The 19496-nt window shown below is 41.2% G+C and overlaps 1 protein-coding gene across 4 annotated transcripts in view; it reads right to left on the bottom strand.

The window, feature by feature from the left end:
• The window catches only part of LOC147255732 (protein bicaudal D homolog 2-like), a 41714-nt gene extending 22647 nt beyond the window's left edge, over positions 1–19067 (bottom strand). For all 4 annotated transcript variants that reach the window (XM_086213647.1, XM_086213648.1, XM_086213649.1 and 1 more), the window contains exons 1-2: positions 18559–19067; positions 1406–1618 (exon numbers count right to left, since the gene is read on the bottom strand). In XM_086213647.1, the coding sequence (XP_086069773.1) occupies positions 1406–1618; positions 18559–18798 (453 nt within the window). In that variant the 5' untranslated portion in view covers positions 18799–19067. The remainder of the gene's footprint in view (positions 1–1405; positions 1619–18558) is intronic.
• Positions 19068–19496: the final 429 nt, after the last annotated feature.

The raw sequence follows: 19496 nt of genomic DNA, 5'->3' as shown, positions 1-19496 counted from the left end.
TGGACTTCGCTAAATCTGCACCTACTGGTGGGAAGTATCTCATAGCAGGAGCACTATGTTAGGAGAGCCCCCCCCCCCCATTACCTTCTGTTAACTGACCTATAGTTAATTAAAGCTTCTTGAAACCAAAAGAATCTCTGTGTAATACCCTTCTTCTTAATCCTAGTCCTCTAATACTGGGTATCTGTCAATACGGAGACCTTCACATCAAAGAAACCTCCTCTTAAGGTGCGTGGCTTCTTCTGCCTGCTTGTCAGATCTTCTCCATTTCTTTTCATCCCTTTTGTGGCTTCTTCAAAGCTCAGTCTCTCTCTCTCTCTCTCTCTCTCTCTCTCTCTCTATCTATATCGCTGTCTCTGTCTCTCTCTCTCACAGTCAGTGGGATTTCAGCCTTCAATGCTCTGCTGTTAATTCAATCACTTCATTGCCCCGCTCCATCACACAACATCACGTGACCACAGGCTGAGATACAGAATGGTCGGGCTTCTGCACGATCTACTGTAATGAGGTCAATTAGCTATGAGTAGAACTAGTGGTGGTAGTGGGGAGGTCATACATTGTCCAAAGTGGGGCGCAGACTACAAAGCTTTGCATTATGAATGAACGGAATAGAATATGGATGTTTTGTGTAAAGGCCAAACAAAATGTCTCGAAATGAGGTGTGGCACAAATGTTGCTGTTGTGATGCAACGGCTGAGATATTATGATTCACTCTTCTTGTTGGGTCATGTTGTCTTAAGACGCATAAGTACATCTTTCCCATGGTTATTCGTTTGTCTGTAATTAGAACTCCACCCTGGACTTCAAGGTGGGGGACTTCACATCAGGCTTGAAGGCAAGGTGTTGCTGCAGTCTGGTCTGTGTTCAAGAGTAATTAGTCTTGTCAAGGCATGCATGTGCAAGATGGATCACATTTTGCAAGCTGTAATTATGTCCCAAATCTTAGAGAGACACAACAGAAGTAACACTGGAGCAGTAGCTCTTGCTTTCGCACCAGTGCTCTAAGTCATCTGCACTGCATGTAAAACTGTTCTTTGCACCTGGTCAAATTAACAAAAAGTAAACATCAGTATACCCCAGTTTCCTCCAGGGCTTAACTACATAAGGCTTGAGATGGATTAGTGTTGTGTTAGCTGCAGATTCAGATTCACAAAGAGCATCAAGCCCTTGTAGTAACAATGCACCCAGGCAAACAAGAGTTGACAAACCCCCTGCTTTAGCTCAGGTGCGTGTTCATTTCAGGTATTGATCCAGGAAACGCACCACGACAACATCAACTTTCCCCACTCTTCATATGTGTTGGTGCTTCATGAGCAAATGCATCAACAAATGTCCGGAGGCAATCCCATGATTCATTTTCAGATAACTGAACGGAAGAGATCAATTTATAACGGATTGCTCTTACTTCTCTCATGTCTTGGGAGATGGTGTTCAGGCGTTCATTCTCAGACTGGGTGTTGGTGAGGATGTTGCGTGTCTGGCGGAGCTCATTCTGCAGCTCTAGGACCCTCTGCTCGTAGTAAGCCTCCTTACAGGCTGACTCCTGGATAAGAGACTCCTCCCGGCTCTCCCCATCTGCTGTCACCTTCCTGTGGTTGGAGTAGGCTTGACCAAAAGCCTGGAGAAAGATAGAAAAGAGGGGTTGCATGTTTAGGAAATATAAAGGAATATGTCTGAGCAGATTTCATTTTGAAAATATGGCTTGCAAGTGACAGTGGTTGACTTTGTTATTCCGCCATTTTAAAATAATCTCTTCAATTGTGGTAAAGCTAGGGACTGGGGGCTCAAAAACCGTTCAAAATACTGCTGTCACCCCATAAAAAATAATCAGCTAGGCTCCATCTGGGCTTCATCATACACCCTCCCCCCCCCCCCCCCCCCGCCCCCATCTCCCTCCCCTATCTCCCTCCCCTATGCAGGGCACTGGCCTCTCCTGCACGTGCTCTGCAAGGACGCCGCTGATGGGAAAAGCAACCGGAAAAATTAGAGCAAATGGTCTAGTGTCTGCTTGATCATGAGAGGCCTGTATTCTAATGCTCTTAAAACCTTAGGAGATCACAGCAGAGTAGGAGAAGGTCACCAGATATCATTTGATTTTTTTACAGATTGCCTGAAGGGGATAAAATGATGCAGATTAAGGAAGACATTTATACTATGGCTTCTACTTTATGCAGGGGTTATATTCTGTACTAAGAGTCATGCTGTGCAAAATGTTCTACTTTTGTTAAATGTCTTGCGAACAGACTAACAGCAAAAGAGAGAGAAAGAGAGACAAGGAAACATTCCTTGCAGCAGAATCTAGGTTAGGATTCTTGTCAAAATAATCACCCCCCCCCCCACACACACACACACACATTAAAGATTTCATTTTCAACTCTATAACCACCAGTGATGCGATGGAAATTCTCTCTCATCTTGCTTCCATAGTTCCAACACAGGCAGTAATCTAGTGTCACCTGAGGCACTAAATCTGACCTTGTTTGCAGACGCGCGGCTGCACTCTCCTCTCTTTGACCTGCAACCCCCTCGCAACCGCACGTGACTAGCTGCTGCAGGATTTTCCGTTAGACAGCATATCATATTAATCCCTATAATTCCTTTAGAGAAAGAAAAAAATCTGGAAATTCATATTGAGTGCAACTGACCTAGTTGTAGGACTTTGCAGACAGATGTGTGAATGTGTAAAAGTAGTTTAATGGGTTATTTGATGCTGCTGTTTGATTTTTGCAATAGTTAACTGTATATTTGGCACTACTGGTTGACAATTATACAGTTAGATCTTACGCGCTATTCACATGTAGTACAGACCTGGCTTGAACATAAACTTTTTGTACAGTATATGTCTTCAGATTAGAAACAAAGTGTAGTAGTAACCGAGGTGCCCAAACCACCAGTAATCTTGCTGTTAGGGTTCTGTCAGTGAAGAACTAATGGGAGTCATTCCAGACAAGACTCTCTGATACTCATATACCTTCTTCACCACCCCCCATCAAAACACCATTACAAACAGACAGGATTAACCCAATCACAAATCAGGGGAATCCCATCATTATATTCTTGGAGCATGGTGGATATTGAAGGGGGACACCAATCAACCCAGTCCTTCAAAGATCGCAGCCCAGAGCCAAAACCCACTGACCCAAGGCCTTTAATCTCAGCCCCCAAGCGTGGGTTTAGGCTACTTTTAAGGGAGGGTAACTTTGGGAGGCACGCGACCAAGCCTATAATCTTGCAGTGAGCTGCCTACCCAATTTATAATTCATCTTTGGCTTGCCATATGTTGCAGTTTTTGCATTGGACATGTGAGCATGGATTATTAATCGCTTGTAAAGCTAATCAAAAGCAGTTCTTTAGTCATTAGCATAATGTCTGGTGTGGATTTCCTACCAGATTTTCCTTGCAGAAGACTATGGCAAACATTATAGCACTATGCAGTCAGTTAAATCACAGATTTATCCCTCTGCAGAAGGTAGTGACTGATTCCAAATGAGTGCATATATTATTGGGCATGATGCCAGGAACCCTGCCGAACTAGTCTTTATACTGTCTGCTGCCATGCAAGATCAAAGTGAATAATCACTGTGATCAAAAGAAACCCATGATAAAAATGAGACCTCTGACCTTGCTTTAGTTTTTTTTCCCTTGGCTACATCACTTATTTTGATTACTCAGACATGTCAAATGATCTGACTAGTCATGAGATGACCACGGGAGACTTCAAAGGTATGAAGGAACACTCTTGCATGGACTCGGATGAATTTGAGGAAGGACCATGTGGTTAAGCCTGATTTTTTTTACTGTTAGGTAATGCTTACTGGTTTCTCTAGCAACAAGTTTTTCATTCAACTCAGTGTTCAATTCAATGGCTGCTATGTGCCAGGTTATCTTTCAGCAAAAACAAATGGTGCTACGACACGTTCTTCGACAATAAAGCCTTTAATAAAACAAATGCTGCTTGTGTTCCAAACACGTTAAGGCAAGGTTTAAATTGTTTTTCTTCTCTAAGCTAACCTAGAAACAACCTTCAGAGGCAAAGTAGTATAGGTAGTAGTATAAGTGTAGGATGTCACAGCAGAGAATATAGGTCACAAAGTCCAGACTGGTTTTCCTGGCTCAGAATCCTCCTGCACATGCTTCTCTAATCCGCTGAGTCCAGAGCACAAGGGAGATAGATAGATAGATTGGCCTTGTAACAAACAGATCAATATTGCTGGTCTCACAAGCCCTGTGGAGCTAAAGTAAAGCCAATCTACAATTCTATTTTAAGTTCCTGTTCCACTAGCAAAAGAAAAAAAAAAAACAATGTTTCTTCTAGGTAAAGTGAGCTGGTAGAGAAGTCTCTGAGTTGTGGTTACTGGTGTGGTGAAGGTAACACACACATGAATGGAACCCAGGGCCTGTTTTAAGTAAGTAAGATGCCTGAAGAACTTAACTCAGTACAAGTAATTTTCTATCCGTCCAAAAATCAATTAGCAATCTCTAGATTGGGATCTTGATTCTTCTATCTCTGGTCCACCCTTAATCACATGATTGTGTTTCAAATTTCCCTTTAGCTGCCTGTGGTCCCACCGTCTGACTACTAGGAAACAACAAAGCTCGCAGCACAAAGAAAATGGAGTGTTGGAAACATGATAAGAGAGACAGAGGATGGCCTCTTTGTTGTCGAGCCAGATTTGAAATAGCTGCACCTTCGTGTCATGAAATCACATGCACTCAGCAAAGTGAACCTTATCCTTCGATTTGCTGTACATCTCACAGCACAAGACATGTCAGTGGAAGTGGCTACCAAGAAAACAGAAATAACAAAGTAATCCACAAATGACTCATCCAGAGAGAATTTTTTTTTGGAGGAGAAAACTAATTTGCCTGCACGTTGAGGTAGAAGTCACGTTTGAATCTGAAGACAGAAAAAAAAACCCCAATGAGATCATTTCCTTAATTCATTTGAGGCAAAGGGCAGATGTAAAGATCCCATGAGATGATGGGCCACATAAGGCATATCAGGACATGTCAAACACGGCAATCTGAGACGAAACATCCATGAGATGCAGAAATGTGATATGAGAAAAAAAAAAGTAAAACGTGAGTAGCAGAGTGGGTTGATGTACAGCTGAGATTTTAGTCTCTTCAGCAACATTCTTCCATTATGACATAAAGCCCCCTGATGCATTTTGAACAATGTAACTCTCTGTCATTTATATCCATTTAGTTATTCATATGGTCAGAGTGCTGGGGGTTACACTGGATGCGAAAAACTAAACTAAAGGCAGTATTGTCACTGAATGTGGTTGCGGAGGAGGAGGAAAAGAGGTGGAGCAGAGAGAGAAAAAAGAACAGTGAATGGGTTTTCCTGCCTCGTGAGTCAGAGCTCACATGGAGTCATCACGGTTTGTGATGATAAACAGACATGCTGTCTTTCCCCCTCTTTCCATCTGTGTCTCCTTCTTAACTCACAGGCCAGTAAGCAGGCAGCGACTCTGAAGCACACATTGCTTCGAGGTGTGTGTGTGTGTGTGAGTGTAGTTCTCTATATTTAGTCGTCCACCATCAACTCTTTATGATACAGATTTCTAGGGGCATGAGATTAATAGGCATCTGCTGAACTGTTGCATGCAATCATACAAACATACGATCTAGCACTGCAGGCTGGGCCATTAGTCTGCAGTGAACGAGCTCACTGGCTTTATTTCATGGAGACTTAATAGCTCACCATGTTATTTCTGTATCAACAGGCGATATAACATAGTAATGAGGAATGCACGTGCCCCAGAGTAACTCAACTCACTGAGGGCATGGTTACTCATTAGTGCAGGCTATGTCAATGCCAGTGACACTTGCAGTAATGATTAACAGAGAAGCTAATGATTACTTCAGACAGAAACATGGAATTTCAAGAGATTTACTTTCATCCCTCGACCAATCCACAGAGGTTACAATGAACTCTCCATTGGTTTGAATTCTCATGTTTGCCCTTTACTTACTGTGTCTCCCTTTACCAGCAACTGTAATTTTGGATCTTTCATAAGCAGTAATTAAAGATGTGCAGAAGAAAAAGTGATATTCAAAAGTGGATGAGGAGTCCAAAAGAGGGGAAAGTGGTACAAACACAAATTAAAGAGGCAAAGACGTTAGCTGTTGCCTGGCACAGCGCCACATTGATTCACTGCAAAGCACTGTTGGGCTATTATTCACACACTCAACACACACAAACACATTTAGCAGTTTTCCCAGTGTGCCCTGCAGTCAACAACACTGCAGCACCTGGTACTCAGCCCGTGTAGAAGCTTGCCTGTGATACATGAGGGAAAGGGCGAGCGTTCAAAGGCTCATAGGGGTTCCAACTTCAATGCGTGCAGCGTATGTTGTCAACAAGTAGAGACAGAGTGCTTCAACCCAAGAATATAAGAAACCCGCGTGTTACTTTACAATACATTTCCTTGCAAAAAATTATTTTTCCCTCAAGTCCATTTGCTGAGTGTTAAACTCATGAAAGGTTGAACCTTCTAAAAACAACCACAATGCTGTGGCAGGTTGCGTATCACCTAAGTTGCAAGGAAGGACAGAGAAAGACACCTGAGGGGAAAGAAGCTACTGAAAGATGGCATACACAAGTATGCACACACACAAGCAAGGAACTAATCAGACTCATGAGACTCTTTTCATGCCTGACTGAAAAAGTCATGCTCAACCTTTAAAAAAATCCACATTAAGTTAATTGGGCAGCAAAAGCTCAGAGATATGCAATTCCAACCTATATTCTTGCTGATAACATCAGTCTGTAATGATTTAAGTACTAGTTAGGAATTTCATTACATCTAGCTGGGGGAAACTAAATTTCATACTTTATTCCATCCACAGGATACTAATTTGAGGTAAGCATTAAAGATTCTGTGTGAAGTCAGTCTTTGATTAGATCAGAACGAGTGTTCAAACATGCTACTGATCTATATTCACCATACATCAACAAAGACAGGAGGTTTGAGAAGATGTATCACCTTACTAATGGGAAACACCTGCAAGAGGAGTACGACCAAGTCTTTCAGCGAGTCAGCCTGAAGGCTCTTTAATGTGGGTGCTCAAGCCTGTCTCCCATGCGACTACAGGGTAAAAACAACCATTATGCCCCTGGCAGTCAGCTAACAAACTTGAGTTTGAACAGTTTATCTACCCTCCATCAATGGGATGTTTTCAGATGATATGATACATAATCTCTAATATTATGAGAAAAAATGGTATTTTCCATAATAGAAGCTAAACCTTCAAAACAAACCAAATGTGGTACTGTCAGCATTTACACACAAAAATCGGATTTATGTGGGGTTGAATGTTTCCTGAGAAAGGTTTGTCTTGACTTGGGTTACTGTTTTTGTTTCTCTCCTCTATGCCACAATGAAAAAAAAAATGCCTGGTCTGCCTTTTGCAAATGGAGACACAAATCAAAAGGCTTTCAACTTGATTTTTGTCTTCAGTAATTAATCTTAGCAGTGAATCAACCACAAGGAAGCATCTGTTTATTTGTGTTCATGATGTGTTTATTGTACTGGTGCTAAATCTGTAGCCAAATGAAGGGAAAAGCTGGTGTCTCTAGGGAGTGTAGAGACTCAATAGGTCTAGTATAATGTAGACCTTATCAGCATCTGAGCAAGCATTTGTGTTATTTATCATTGTTCATATCACTGTAATGTTCATACCAGTTCTGGCCAGTCAAAATTTGTAATGCAAAGAGTCTTATCTGTGTCTGCCCATACTCATGCACCCCCCCTCTGCCTGACTCTCGGTGGCTGGATGAGATCTCCCAGTTCCACGTGCCCACACCCCAGGGGAACTGCCATCGTTATGGTTACCATGCCAATTACACTGACAGAACGAGAGGCGGTCAGTAGGGAAGGGGGTGCCATCAACACAGATGGCTGCTTATAGGATCAGTACAGACCAGCTTGATCTCCTCCCTTTTGCTCTGGCAACAAGCATTAAAACAAACATTGTCTTTTCAAATACAGATTTGCTTTTACAAAGAGCATTCTGGTCTGAGGGAGCTTTTAATTTTTTTGCAATGTGGAGTAGTAAAACGGACTCAGTCTTAAGTTAGTGTGTATTTCACCCTATTTCCCAACAGACATTCCCCCCATCGACCCTTTACATGACTTCCACAGCTGAGCAGCCTCTTAAATGACGAAGAAGGGTAGCAGCTGCAGGTGCATCTGGGACCAGGCACACACAAACACACACATGATTGCATTTTCTTTAAAGGTCCAAGGTCAGATTTGCATGAAGGGGGATGGTAAAGTAGATGCTGGATCTACAATCATTGTGTATTTGTTCGGTTGGGGTTTTCTAATCAAAGGCTTATGAAGCCTTCAGTTACCTTCACCAATGTTCATTTATTAGATTCATGCTGTACAAGACCCTGATGCAATTTCGCTCATAATTCTAGGGTTCTACATTAGGACTGAGGCATGTCTAATCCATCAGGGTGAAGCATCAACAGAATGGGAAAGGGACTGCAGAAGCTTGAGTCATGTATTATGATGTATATATGTGAATGCATCTCTTCATTTTTCCCCAACTCCAGACATAAAACTGAAGTAATGCCGCAATTCCATTTATGTGTTGTCCTCAAATCCCTCTTTCCTATCTCTTGATGATCTCTTGGGGCAGGTCCTGCCCTTACTGGCATGCAGAAAGATACTAATGACATTCTTCCTTGCTTGCTTTGCTGTAATTAAATCCTGTATGTGACAGTGTATTTGTGTGTGTGTGTGCGCGCACACGCACGTGCGGAACACGGTACACGCATTGACAAATAATTGTCAATGGTTTGTTTTGCATTAAACAAAAAGTTATACTTAGTTAACACATTCAGAACTAAACCTTTCTCTGACGACAGACTAGTCAGGAATGAAAAAGATTAAAGATAAGTATACAGACAATGTGAATTCTAAAAATTGCCCTTAAATGGCCACCATTCTTTCATAAGAAATGTTGTGCTTGCACAAAAAAGTAAGACAGACATTTAAAGTCCAAGCACTTTAAATTCACCAGCCGGCTGATGGAGGAGCCGTTATTATTCTCCCATCAAGCTGGTTCCCACAGGAAACCCCGGTATTGAGTGGTGGCCCTCCCATTCCAAACCTCTCTCTCTCTGTCTGCTATCCCTGTTTCTCAAGGACCCCTGAGAGACTGGCACACATCCAATTAAAACCCCTCCTCTCTTCAGTTTTTCCAACCCCAACCTCTAAGGTTGTTGTTGCAGCAAAGCCAAGGCCCCCAGCTTGACAATTCTCCCCTCCTTTTTAGCCATTTCTCAATTCACAATTTCCCCCTCTCTCCCCCGGTGTACAATGCCTGAGGGTTTCAAAGCACGGGGCGACATGAGTCTTGGGTATGACACACAGTGATAAGGGAACCCAGACCCACTAGCCCATTTACAATAGGAGCCTGGGGATGGAAGAGGAGGGCAGCTGTGGGGAGTGGGTATGGAGTATGCAGAGAATATAGACATACCGCTGTTCCCTGATTGCACAGTGGTGTTAATGTTAAAAGAACCCCCAGGGCAAAGGGGCAACCCTTTGACATGAGTTTGCTAATGTCTGAATAGATGCCTTGTTAAAACGAGGAGTTCCTTTTTAGCATTCGCTGTCTAGTTTAATTAATTTAGGGGAAAAGGCATGAGGCAAGACTCTGCTAGTCAGAAGATAATCATGATGAGTATAAAATAAAGAATTTCAGAAAAGCCAAAGAAGACTATGCTAAAATATGATAAAATCTGAGAACACTCTGTTAACAAATAATCACTGATCTCTTCATGTACTTGACCAAACTAGAAAAAGGCCCTAGGAAAAATTGTGGAGAAGAACTGCAAACACAACATTACTCTCCTCTGCTGTAGGAGTATTTGGGTGGAGGCAAGATGCACTCAAAGATTTATGCACAGATGAAGTTGTATTTCTACAGATAGCTTTGGGCGACCTACAAATGGCTATCACAGTCATTCTAGCTTCAAATATATGTGAGAAATATGTATCAATTGTCCTCTTAACTAGAAAAATCCCTCTAAGTCAAAACGCAAAGCATAGGAAAGCATGTCTCAAGAAAAAATTAGTGTGTCTTATTCAAGGCCTAATTAAAAAGCTTTGTGTGTTTATTACTGATTGCTGGTAGATTTTTTGTTCAAATGGTTCTCTGTGGCATGGATATTGCTAGTCCTGTGTCTGTTTCCTAGTGATGCCAAGAAATTTTCAAGGAAACGCCGGTGTCACAGGTGCCGGTACACAAAAGAATACAGATGTTCTGTTGGCAATTTACAAATCAATCAATTTACAAGTCTGACCATAATATTCTGATTGGGCCAGTTTTTCTTCAACAAAACACTGTGCAGCCGTATTTACAGCACAAGTCTCAACATGAAGTTCAAATTAAATCCACAAGAAAATGCACTGCATTTTATTCCACATAATTGAAGATGTTGGTCTTTCTCAAATGAAAACAGTTGCAACAGATAACAACGTACCTAATGCCATTTATTTATGCTGGCTAATTTGTATAATATTCTCTTTTGCTATTATTAGCACTCTGCCTTTGCTAACTCTTTTGCTCTGGTCCAGCGGGATGATTGTGTATGAAGTGTTTTTTTGACTTTCAAGTGCTCAAAATAGGTATCTTGAGCTTACAAAGATGAGTTTTTCCCTGCTGTATTTCTTTTTTTGTGATTTCAGAATTTAGAAAGAATGAGCCACCTAAATATTTAGCTTGAGGCTAATGGAGACTGATGGCTAAACATTAGCTTGGGTAACAAAAAAGCACTTACCCTTTCCAAAAGCATCTATTTATTAATTCTGTGCATCACCGGGTATCATGCCTTCTTTATTCAGCTGTATGCTCGATAATCCCCAAACACTTTGGTTTGAGTTAAAAAGAAACAAAGTATAACTTCGGCATTACCGTGATGGAGCACAGACAAGTATGTTTTAACCAGAAGTTTTATTGCTTGATTTGAACTGAAATCAAAGTGTTTGTAGATAACAAAACACACTCTTTGGGTTAAGTCATTTTTTTTGTTATATATTTTCATGGTGGTTCCACCACGTTTTATTTTTTTTATTTTTATCTTTCTACACGTGCGCATTTATGTGGTTGTAGCATTACAGTCTTTGTCATGGTGTACATGAACCACCGTGCTGTCTGCACTTGTGTATGGCCGGAGTCACCAAAAGATAAATTGGGATTTCTCGACATGGCAAGACAATCATTTCCTCTCATTTTCAAAATAGTATTGTTAAGACCTAGTCCTTGTTGATCCAGGATAAGTTCAAGGTGACAGAGGTGACGAAACCTCATGTGGTCATTTCCTCTGCTCCACTAATAGATATCCGGTCTGATAAAGAGCCATATTTCCCCATCCGCTTTCAAAGGGCAGACTTCTGACTAGTAAACAGGATGCAGAGTAGGGGGAGCAGTGGCAGGTGAGCACTGATTTCATTTCAATCGTAGGAAGCTCTGCTTTGACACTGTCAGAATGGTTATGGTCATGGTACACCCGATCACAAAACACAAAACCACACACAAGCTTTCAGACGAGGAATTCCACGTTTGGTGTTTCCGTCTCCAACACGTTGCTTAGATTCGGCGGCAGAGAAGCTAAAGTTTGTGGGCAATGTGATGCAGCCCACAGACTTCAGCTACAGTCTCAATTGAAGGAATGATGCAAGCAGGGCAATGTTCTACCTACATGCCTACCAGCTGATTCATCTGTTTACATAAGACACCAGTGTTTCTGCACAAATAAATGACCCTGCTCTCAACTGGTTACTGTGACCTGAAGTAAACTGGATGTGGTTTTTAGGTCTAACCTGACCACATTTTTGAAGAATATCAACTAAAGACAAAATAAAAACAATATACAGCAAAATTGTACTGTCGTGGAGCAGATCTTCCAAACCGAACATGCTATTGTTCTTTCTTTAAAGAGAAAACTGGACATGTAGGAGACATGGGAATATTGTTTCTTAGAGAATTCTAGCTCAGTCACACAGGCTTCTTTGTTGACGGATTTACGATAGTTTGGAGTCATTATGCAGTGTAGGAGGCAGAAAGTAGAAGCACGCAGCCACTACGATGACTTCATCCTCTTCTTTTAGCCTGCACCAGTCTCCAGTAATTGGATTACACTGGTGGAGCTATGACCCTACTAGGGTTGCAATACAGCTTTCCTTATTCACTTCTGAATTCTCTTTTAAATAAATATTTTGCCTACGGCTGCATTTTCATTATCGATCAATCAGAGGATTACTTTCACAATGAATCAATGAAGTATTTAGTGAATAAAAATGGACCTAAAAAAAAAAAAAAAGCTCATCACTACTTCCAGTGCCCCAAGTGACATATTCAATAAAAATTGAAAATGCCACTTGGGGCTGTTTTTTTCTCATAACTTACATAAATCTGCAAATTATGACAATTCAGACTCTGGAGCTGGCAAATATTTGACAGTTTTACTGCTAATAAATCTGATGATTAACTTACTTTTGATCAACAAATGCACCTCAAATCTAATCATTATTAGAATATTTAACATGTATAAACTCAACTATCTATTGTAAAAATAAATAGATATGTAGATATTTCATTTGGGGATTTTAAATGCAGTAAAAATGAAATTGAAATCTCCGGTCATTGTTACGGACACATCCGTTTGAATCACCTTATCACTTCACTTAGATTTTCTGTTTCCAGAAGGCAGTGTCTCTCGGTGTGACTGGGTGACACAGATGCACTTTAATCACAGCATATCCCTGTGAATAGTCACAATGGTAAAGTCATATACTGCACAAACACTTCACTCTTTATGCCTTAAACCCAAAAACATTCCAAAGCAGCCCAGACAATTCAACTACTGAGATCTGACCTCTTGAGAAAATGTGGCCTTGGATCAAGCTATAGATGCTTGCTGGTGCCGTTTTATTCACCAGAGTTAAAGACAAAAGCTCTTAAAATCATTAAGGATTAGCAGCAGGCCATTTTACCTAAACTGAAGGGAATGATTCTTTCATTACCATATGGTCATCCTTCTGTGACACACACAGGCTACATTAGTCGAATGACTCTTTGGATTGACTTACCAGTCTGAATGGATTTTGCTGTGAAAATGTATGTTCAAAATGTTTGTGTGGGTGGTATTGACAACCATTTTCACATCCTTAGCAAGGCTGAGATTTTTAAGAGTGGAATAGAAGGTTCTGTAGCAGTACTTAGAGAACAGACTGTAAGGCTTGGCAGCTACTGGAGTAGGATACTAGGCCAGCATAAAGAGAACAGAGCCCCACAGCACCTGCTTGTCATTCTTAATGCAGCATTTCCCCTTAATGCACCTACCTGTCCCTGGTGTGAGGCTGCTGAATGTGGCCAGGGCCTGGCAGACTCCCAGGCCTCCGTAAGCCCCGTGCATAACGGCTGGGATTCATCCTCTTAGGCCCAGAGCGTAGGGGATTTGGGACTTTATTTAGTGCCATTTAGAAAAGATTACCCCTTAACTGCAGACTTGTGGTGCAGAATGGATAAAAGGGATGATCAGAACACCCCAAAAAATGCAGAATTTTTTTAGCATATCATAGGTCACACAGATGTAAATGAAAATCTCAGTGACATCAGGAGGATGTGGTCTCTGAAATTAGATATTGGGGTGGTTCGATATCAGCTACAAGACTGGCTTAAGTAAAAAAAAAAAAAAAAAGAAGAAGAAGAAGCAAGCAGATGATGGTGCAATTATTAATAATATATGCGAGCCACACTTGATTTACAACTCTTCATACAAGCAACCATATAGGTTTTTTTGCCCTGTATTTTCTACTGACGTCCAATCAGCATCCAACTCATTTCACCAGAGAAGGGACGAAGTGTAACACCAGATATCTTTGTTTAAGGACACTGGGATATATCCTTTAGTAATCAGCCATTTTAAAAGGGACAAAAGTGACCAATCCTTTCAAATGTTGACACAATGGAACTCTCCTTTGTCATACACTGTTCTGCTGGCATCCAACTCTCTCTTCATCTGTGACGCCCAAGACCTGCTAACCCCAGTGGGCTCAAACACACAAAGGCTCATTGGGCCCAGCACAGAGCGACCAGGTTTTACTGAGCTTAAAAATATTTAGGGTTTTGATTGTCTGGTTGAATTCCACAAAGCAGAACGCAGCTGTGGCTACATGGGAGGAACAGGGTCTGTGTGACTGATCAACCGCCAACTGCAATGGGCCAAGGATATGAGGACCTTTAGGCTTTTATTCTACAGTTTAATTTACAAAAATCACAAGAACAACAACTCTGTATCAGAAAAATACATACAATTTAAAACTCTTGATGATGATGTCACTGGGTTTGGCTGTCTTCCACAGATCCATACATGCCTGTCACCATTACTACTATATTGACTCATCTAAGAATAATGACCTCAATATATATTGCACATTGTGTTGACAGGTGTGTATGTCTACAAGGAAATTTGGCAATGTTCTTTTTAGGTTTTATTTATTTTACAATGTTTTTTAACCCTAAAATTCGAATGTCTGACTAAATATTCTTAATAATTAAAGGTTAATCACTCCGTGAAAGACTGCACATGAAACATAATGCTATGATCGTTATCATGATAACGGTGTCATAAAATGCTCTAAAAATGAAAACAGTGTCTGGTACTGACAATCTATCATCCAAACAAATGTGTCACTGTGACAGGAGGCCTCCACACCTTGTGGAGGCAAACATCAGGCAGGACAACAGGACCGTATGCAGGAGCCACCTCATGCTTCTAAAGTTACAGTGTTAACAGTTAAAGGTGTGCCACATGATGTCCCCTGTGAGTGGCTTAGGATAAGAATATTAATAACAGCTGAGGGAACACCACCTCATGCCCTTAAGCAGTATAATACCATTAGTGACTTTACCTTGTGACTGGGACTGTAATCTTCAGTTTGTATGATAACAGGTAAAAGTCTGCATAGCTCAGTCGGACGTTCATTAGAGGTTGGCACGTGGTGGCGGGGATGCTTCTTAGTTGCATCACAATTATGTCTTGAAAGATAATTTCTCAATGCAAAAAGGTCAATACTGAAGAATGACTGATAAAATCCAACCAACAGCAACAGTTAAGCATACACTAGCTTAAAAACATTTCGCCTACTGTGAGGTTGTAGGGGGAAAAAAAACCTGGACGAGAGCCACATAATAAATCTGTGTTGCAGTAATTTACTATATGAGGACGCTGCTACAGACACGCGAGTCTTTTGTTGTTGGCGCTTTTCAATGCCGGGGTTATACAGTGGCAAATTAACCCTTCCACTCAAAACAGATAATGGGGCCAAATTCATCTTTTCATGGATAATTACATGGACACATTTTGTTATTTTAGATCTACATGCATTAGAGCCAGTTATTACAAACAAATTATTAATAACTCAAGATCAAATATGTATATATTAAATTATTATAATACAATAAATTATTACTTTAATATATAATTATAATATATAGAATCTGCATTTAGCAGAAATTTTGGTGGATAGAGTGGACAAAGTAATGTTTGACTGTGCAATGGATAGAAGCAGGGGTCAAGCTGACTCACATTCATGATGTAGCAGCAGCTGGATATTTGTCAGTCATTTGTCACTGTGAACCCAACCAGTGGGCTCTGAGAAAATGGTGACTGTCGAGTTTTTTACCTCCTCCCTCCGAAAAAAGGAGAGAGGAAGGATAAGAATCAGAGGAAGTCTACATACATTTCTGTTGAATCCCTAGTGAGAGAGGCGCCAGCATCAGAAAAAAAAAAAAGGACGGGGGAATAATAATGCACTTAGAAGTGAGTGAGAAGAGCCAATGGAGGTTATGCTAGTGCATAAGATATACATATAAATATGATAATTAACATCGGACAGCATATGAACACCCAATGATAACACCCAATGATTTATGTTTTACTTCTAGTTTTATGCATCTACTCTTCTAGCAGTCACACATGCACACGCTCAAAAGCAGCACCTGCTGAGGAAGCGGCATGGCCACTCAAATTAAAGCAGAGAGCTGAGCTGTTACTAAGCAACAGTGAGTGCACAGAATTCCTCCATCCTCCTGCCTCAAGAGAAGTGTGAATGTGTGGGTGTGAACATTGGTGCCCTATCCCAGAACAGATGAGAATGTGAGGATTGGCTGCATGGCAATGAACATTTGTCCACTGTCAGGATGATTTCTGATCTAAAATGAGACAAAAGACTGGCATCTGAGCATTGAAATAAATACACATAAATCTGAACATTTTTCTTTTGTATCATATATTTGTTCAAGTGAGAGTGGACATTTATAGTCACTGAGGAGAATCCCAAGTTGAGCGACTCTATAAATCTCCTAGACAGTCTATTCTAGTCCATGTAAGACCTAAAGAAGAGACAGGACTTCCAAACATGCTGCCATCAGTGTAAATATTAGTACTAAGGCCAGTTTTAGAACAGCTGTCACCTTCAAAACATCACAAAGCACCGACACCATTAATGGCATTTGTCCTTTCACAAGTACAGTTTAATTTTTAGTTGTGAATTCATGAATTATAGTTGGGATTGAGATTAGCTTCAATTTCAAATCCTGTTGTCATCTTGTGTGTTTGCTTCCCACTTCCTGCTGTTCTCCAACAGACAATTAAGAGGAAGTTAAGAGGAATGTGTCTGTGTTTCTCTTGAGATAAAATCTCGTCTTCGCTCATAGAGGCTGGCTAAAGGCATTGGGAGGCAGTAATAGAAGGAACGTAAAGCTATAGTCTTTCAAAGGTCACCATCTGACCGGTGATCTATAGCCAGAACGACGCAACCTCTGCTATAGCTTTCAGCAAACAATTGACCATGCAGATGGATGATCCCATTATGAGATACACAAAAGAGAAAATAAAAATCTCACAGTAAGATTCAGAATGAGAGTTCAACTAACATATACTGAATAGTATAGATGGTTTTCTACCACAAGAACCAGCAAGACCAGGCCCATTTTATGTCATTTCCTCTATTTCTATTGTAGTGCAGACTCACAATTTGAATTAATAATTTTTTGACAGCTTTAGTTGTCAATTAAATTTAACCACAAACGTAGAATGTGGAGGAAATGTCAAATGTCACAGTTGAAGCTGGCACAAAATTCAGATCCTTTTAAAGCTTTTTCACATTTGCTGCGATTGATATCTGTGAAACAAATTCCACTCTTCTATTTGGAGCTTCAGAGTCTTCTTGAGAGAACATGGTCTGCTTGCCAGAGAAATGTATTGGAAATCTAAGCCAGTAGATCTTCTTCCTCTCTGCAATAACAGCCACTTGAGACAAGGCCACAGGAAGAGAGACAGCGGGGAGAAGTAAAGGCAGAAAGCTGAAAATGTATCCCTCTACTGAGAAGCACAAAAAGCCCAAGGGAGTGATGAGCAGATTTCTGGCATGGTAGAAACAGGTTTACAATGAAGTCAGCTTTCTCAGCTGCTGCTTGTCTGGCCAAGAGGGAGGACCCAGGGACAACCACATATCTCAAAGCAGGATGTGAGCAACCATCGTCAAGCCTGTGTCAAAGTGGCAATCTGGCTTTTTTTTCCATGACTCGTTGTGGTCAGAAAGAAAAAAACAGTAAGAGCCAGCAGCAGTTGGCAGGACTGTCTGCTTAACGTCACTCGAAAGCCATACTTCTCTATTGAAATCACAAGACTGAAACAAACTACAGCTTTTGTGAAGAAAATTGGACACGGTGTGGGACGTGGAATAAGTCCGATCACTGTTCAGAAAAACAGACATCCTTTATATGACTCACTCCGCCAGCTTGACCTGCCACTCTCAACATTCTTTCCATTCCCAAATGGCCATAACACGTCTGCAAGTTGTTCATCCCTCTCTCTTCTGAGCGGGAAGGTTCAAAATTCAAACTTAACTCCCGCCCTAACTTGTATTTCTTGTTGGCGTTGACAAGACAGAGTAGGTTTTGAAAATGATTGGAACATGTCAGTCATGTCAGTGTCATTTTTTTAAATTGCAAATGTGTACGAGTACGAATTTGAAAGAGTCCCCTGTAAAATGTGCCGTTTCCAGTATTGTATGTAGAGCTGACTGCCTGTAATAAGATTCATATCTGTGATGGAGACACACGGAAAGCTATGAATCAAAGAGAAATGTTTTGAAGAGGGGACATAAATAAGTAAAGGTGGTATTGCAAGGGGGTACACCAGTAAAGAGGGGGGTGGGGTATGCAGCTGCCAGAGGAAACATCCCCACCTCATACAGTTGTGACCTTGTAGGATGAGGCAGATGGCATTTTAATGGCTGATGCCTTCCCAAATGTGCTATTTAAAACAGATTCCTATATAAAATCATGGCCAGATTATTTAGATAGCATTAAATTTGTGATATCGTCACAATGAGGTACCTTATTCCCTGAATTGTATTAGATTTAAAATAACGATTGATGTGATTTAATTAGTAACCATAAACCCTAAGATGACACAGCAGGTCCTGATATTCTTTATTTTGTATAATCTTAGGCATGTACCTCTTTCAGCTGGTCCAGCTCCTGTCTAACGGCCTCGTACTCGATCTCCAAGTCATCGTACTGCTGTTTGAGCTGCTGCTTCTCCTCCAGCACCGCCAGCCCGTACTCCGCCGCCTGGATCTTCTCATTAGTGGTCTCGCTCAGCTCCCGGGAGAGACGCTCGATCTCGGTCCGCATCCACTCCGGTCGGGCATCCAGCAACAGTACAGTATCGGGGAAGCACTGCTCTTCCAAGGACATCGTTGGTACCGATGATGATCAACCAACCTACGCCAGCTGATCTGAGACAAGGGGGATGCGGGGCGTCTTCAAGCGGTGTAACCTTGAAGAACAAGCGGTTGCTTAAATTCGTCTGTATTTGAATTGCATGATTGTTACGTTTGCGTATCTCGTTGCTGGTCTTGCGTCTTTGGTCATGTAGATGACTCTAGTCAAATTTCTCCGACGGGGGATCTCGCCGTTATCCCCTAGAACTGCTCCATTGCTGCGGTCCTGCGTTTCATTCACCTCTCCCCCGGCTTGTAGGAGCTTCAGCTTGGAGCAGGAGTAACAATTCATTAAACACGAGAAGGAGCATACAACTTCTGGTTTTATTTCAAAATAAAACTTCTGTCAATGAAAATTGAAGCTACCCCTGCGTGACTGAAGATTTGTTTTACATTGTCTCCTCAATAAAAACGTGACAAAATATATGACAAAGTATGATATGAAAATATATTGATGTTTTCACAACTAGCGATAAAGCTTATGTTTTATTTTGAAGGCAGAATACTTAAGCTTCCGGTATTTGCATTCTATTGACACCGGCTTGTGCGAAACAGCTGAACTGTCTGTTGGCTGAAATGAGACGCGCCTAGGCAGCCGGCTGGGACAAACGCTCTCACTGCGACAGGGTGCTCTGGGAAACGTAGTGCTTGTAATACAGAAAGAGAACGCAA

Source organism: Aulostomus chinensis, chromosome 9, assembly GCF_037954235.1.
Source record: "Aulostomus chinensis isolate RoL2024-O1b breed Wild chromosome 9, RoL_Achi_v1.0, whole genome shotgun sequence".
In the NCBI taxonomy this organism is placed as follows: domain Eukaryota; kingdom Metazoa; phylum Chordata; class Actinopteri; order Syngnathiformes; family Aulostomidae; genus Aulostomus; species Aulostomus chinensis.
The sequence above is the reverse complement of the archived record's forward strand: the minus strand, read 5'-3'. Positions and strand labels throughout refer to the sequence as shown.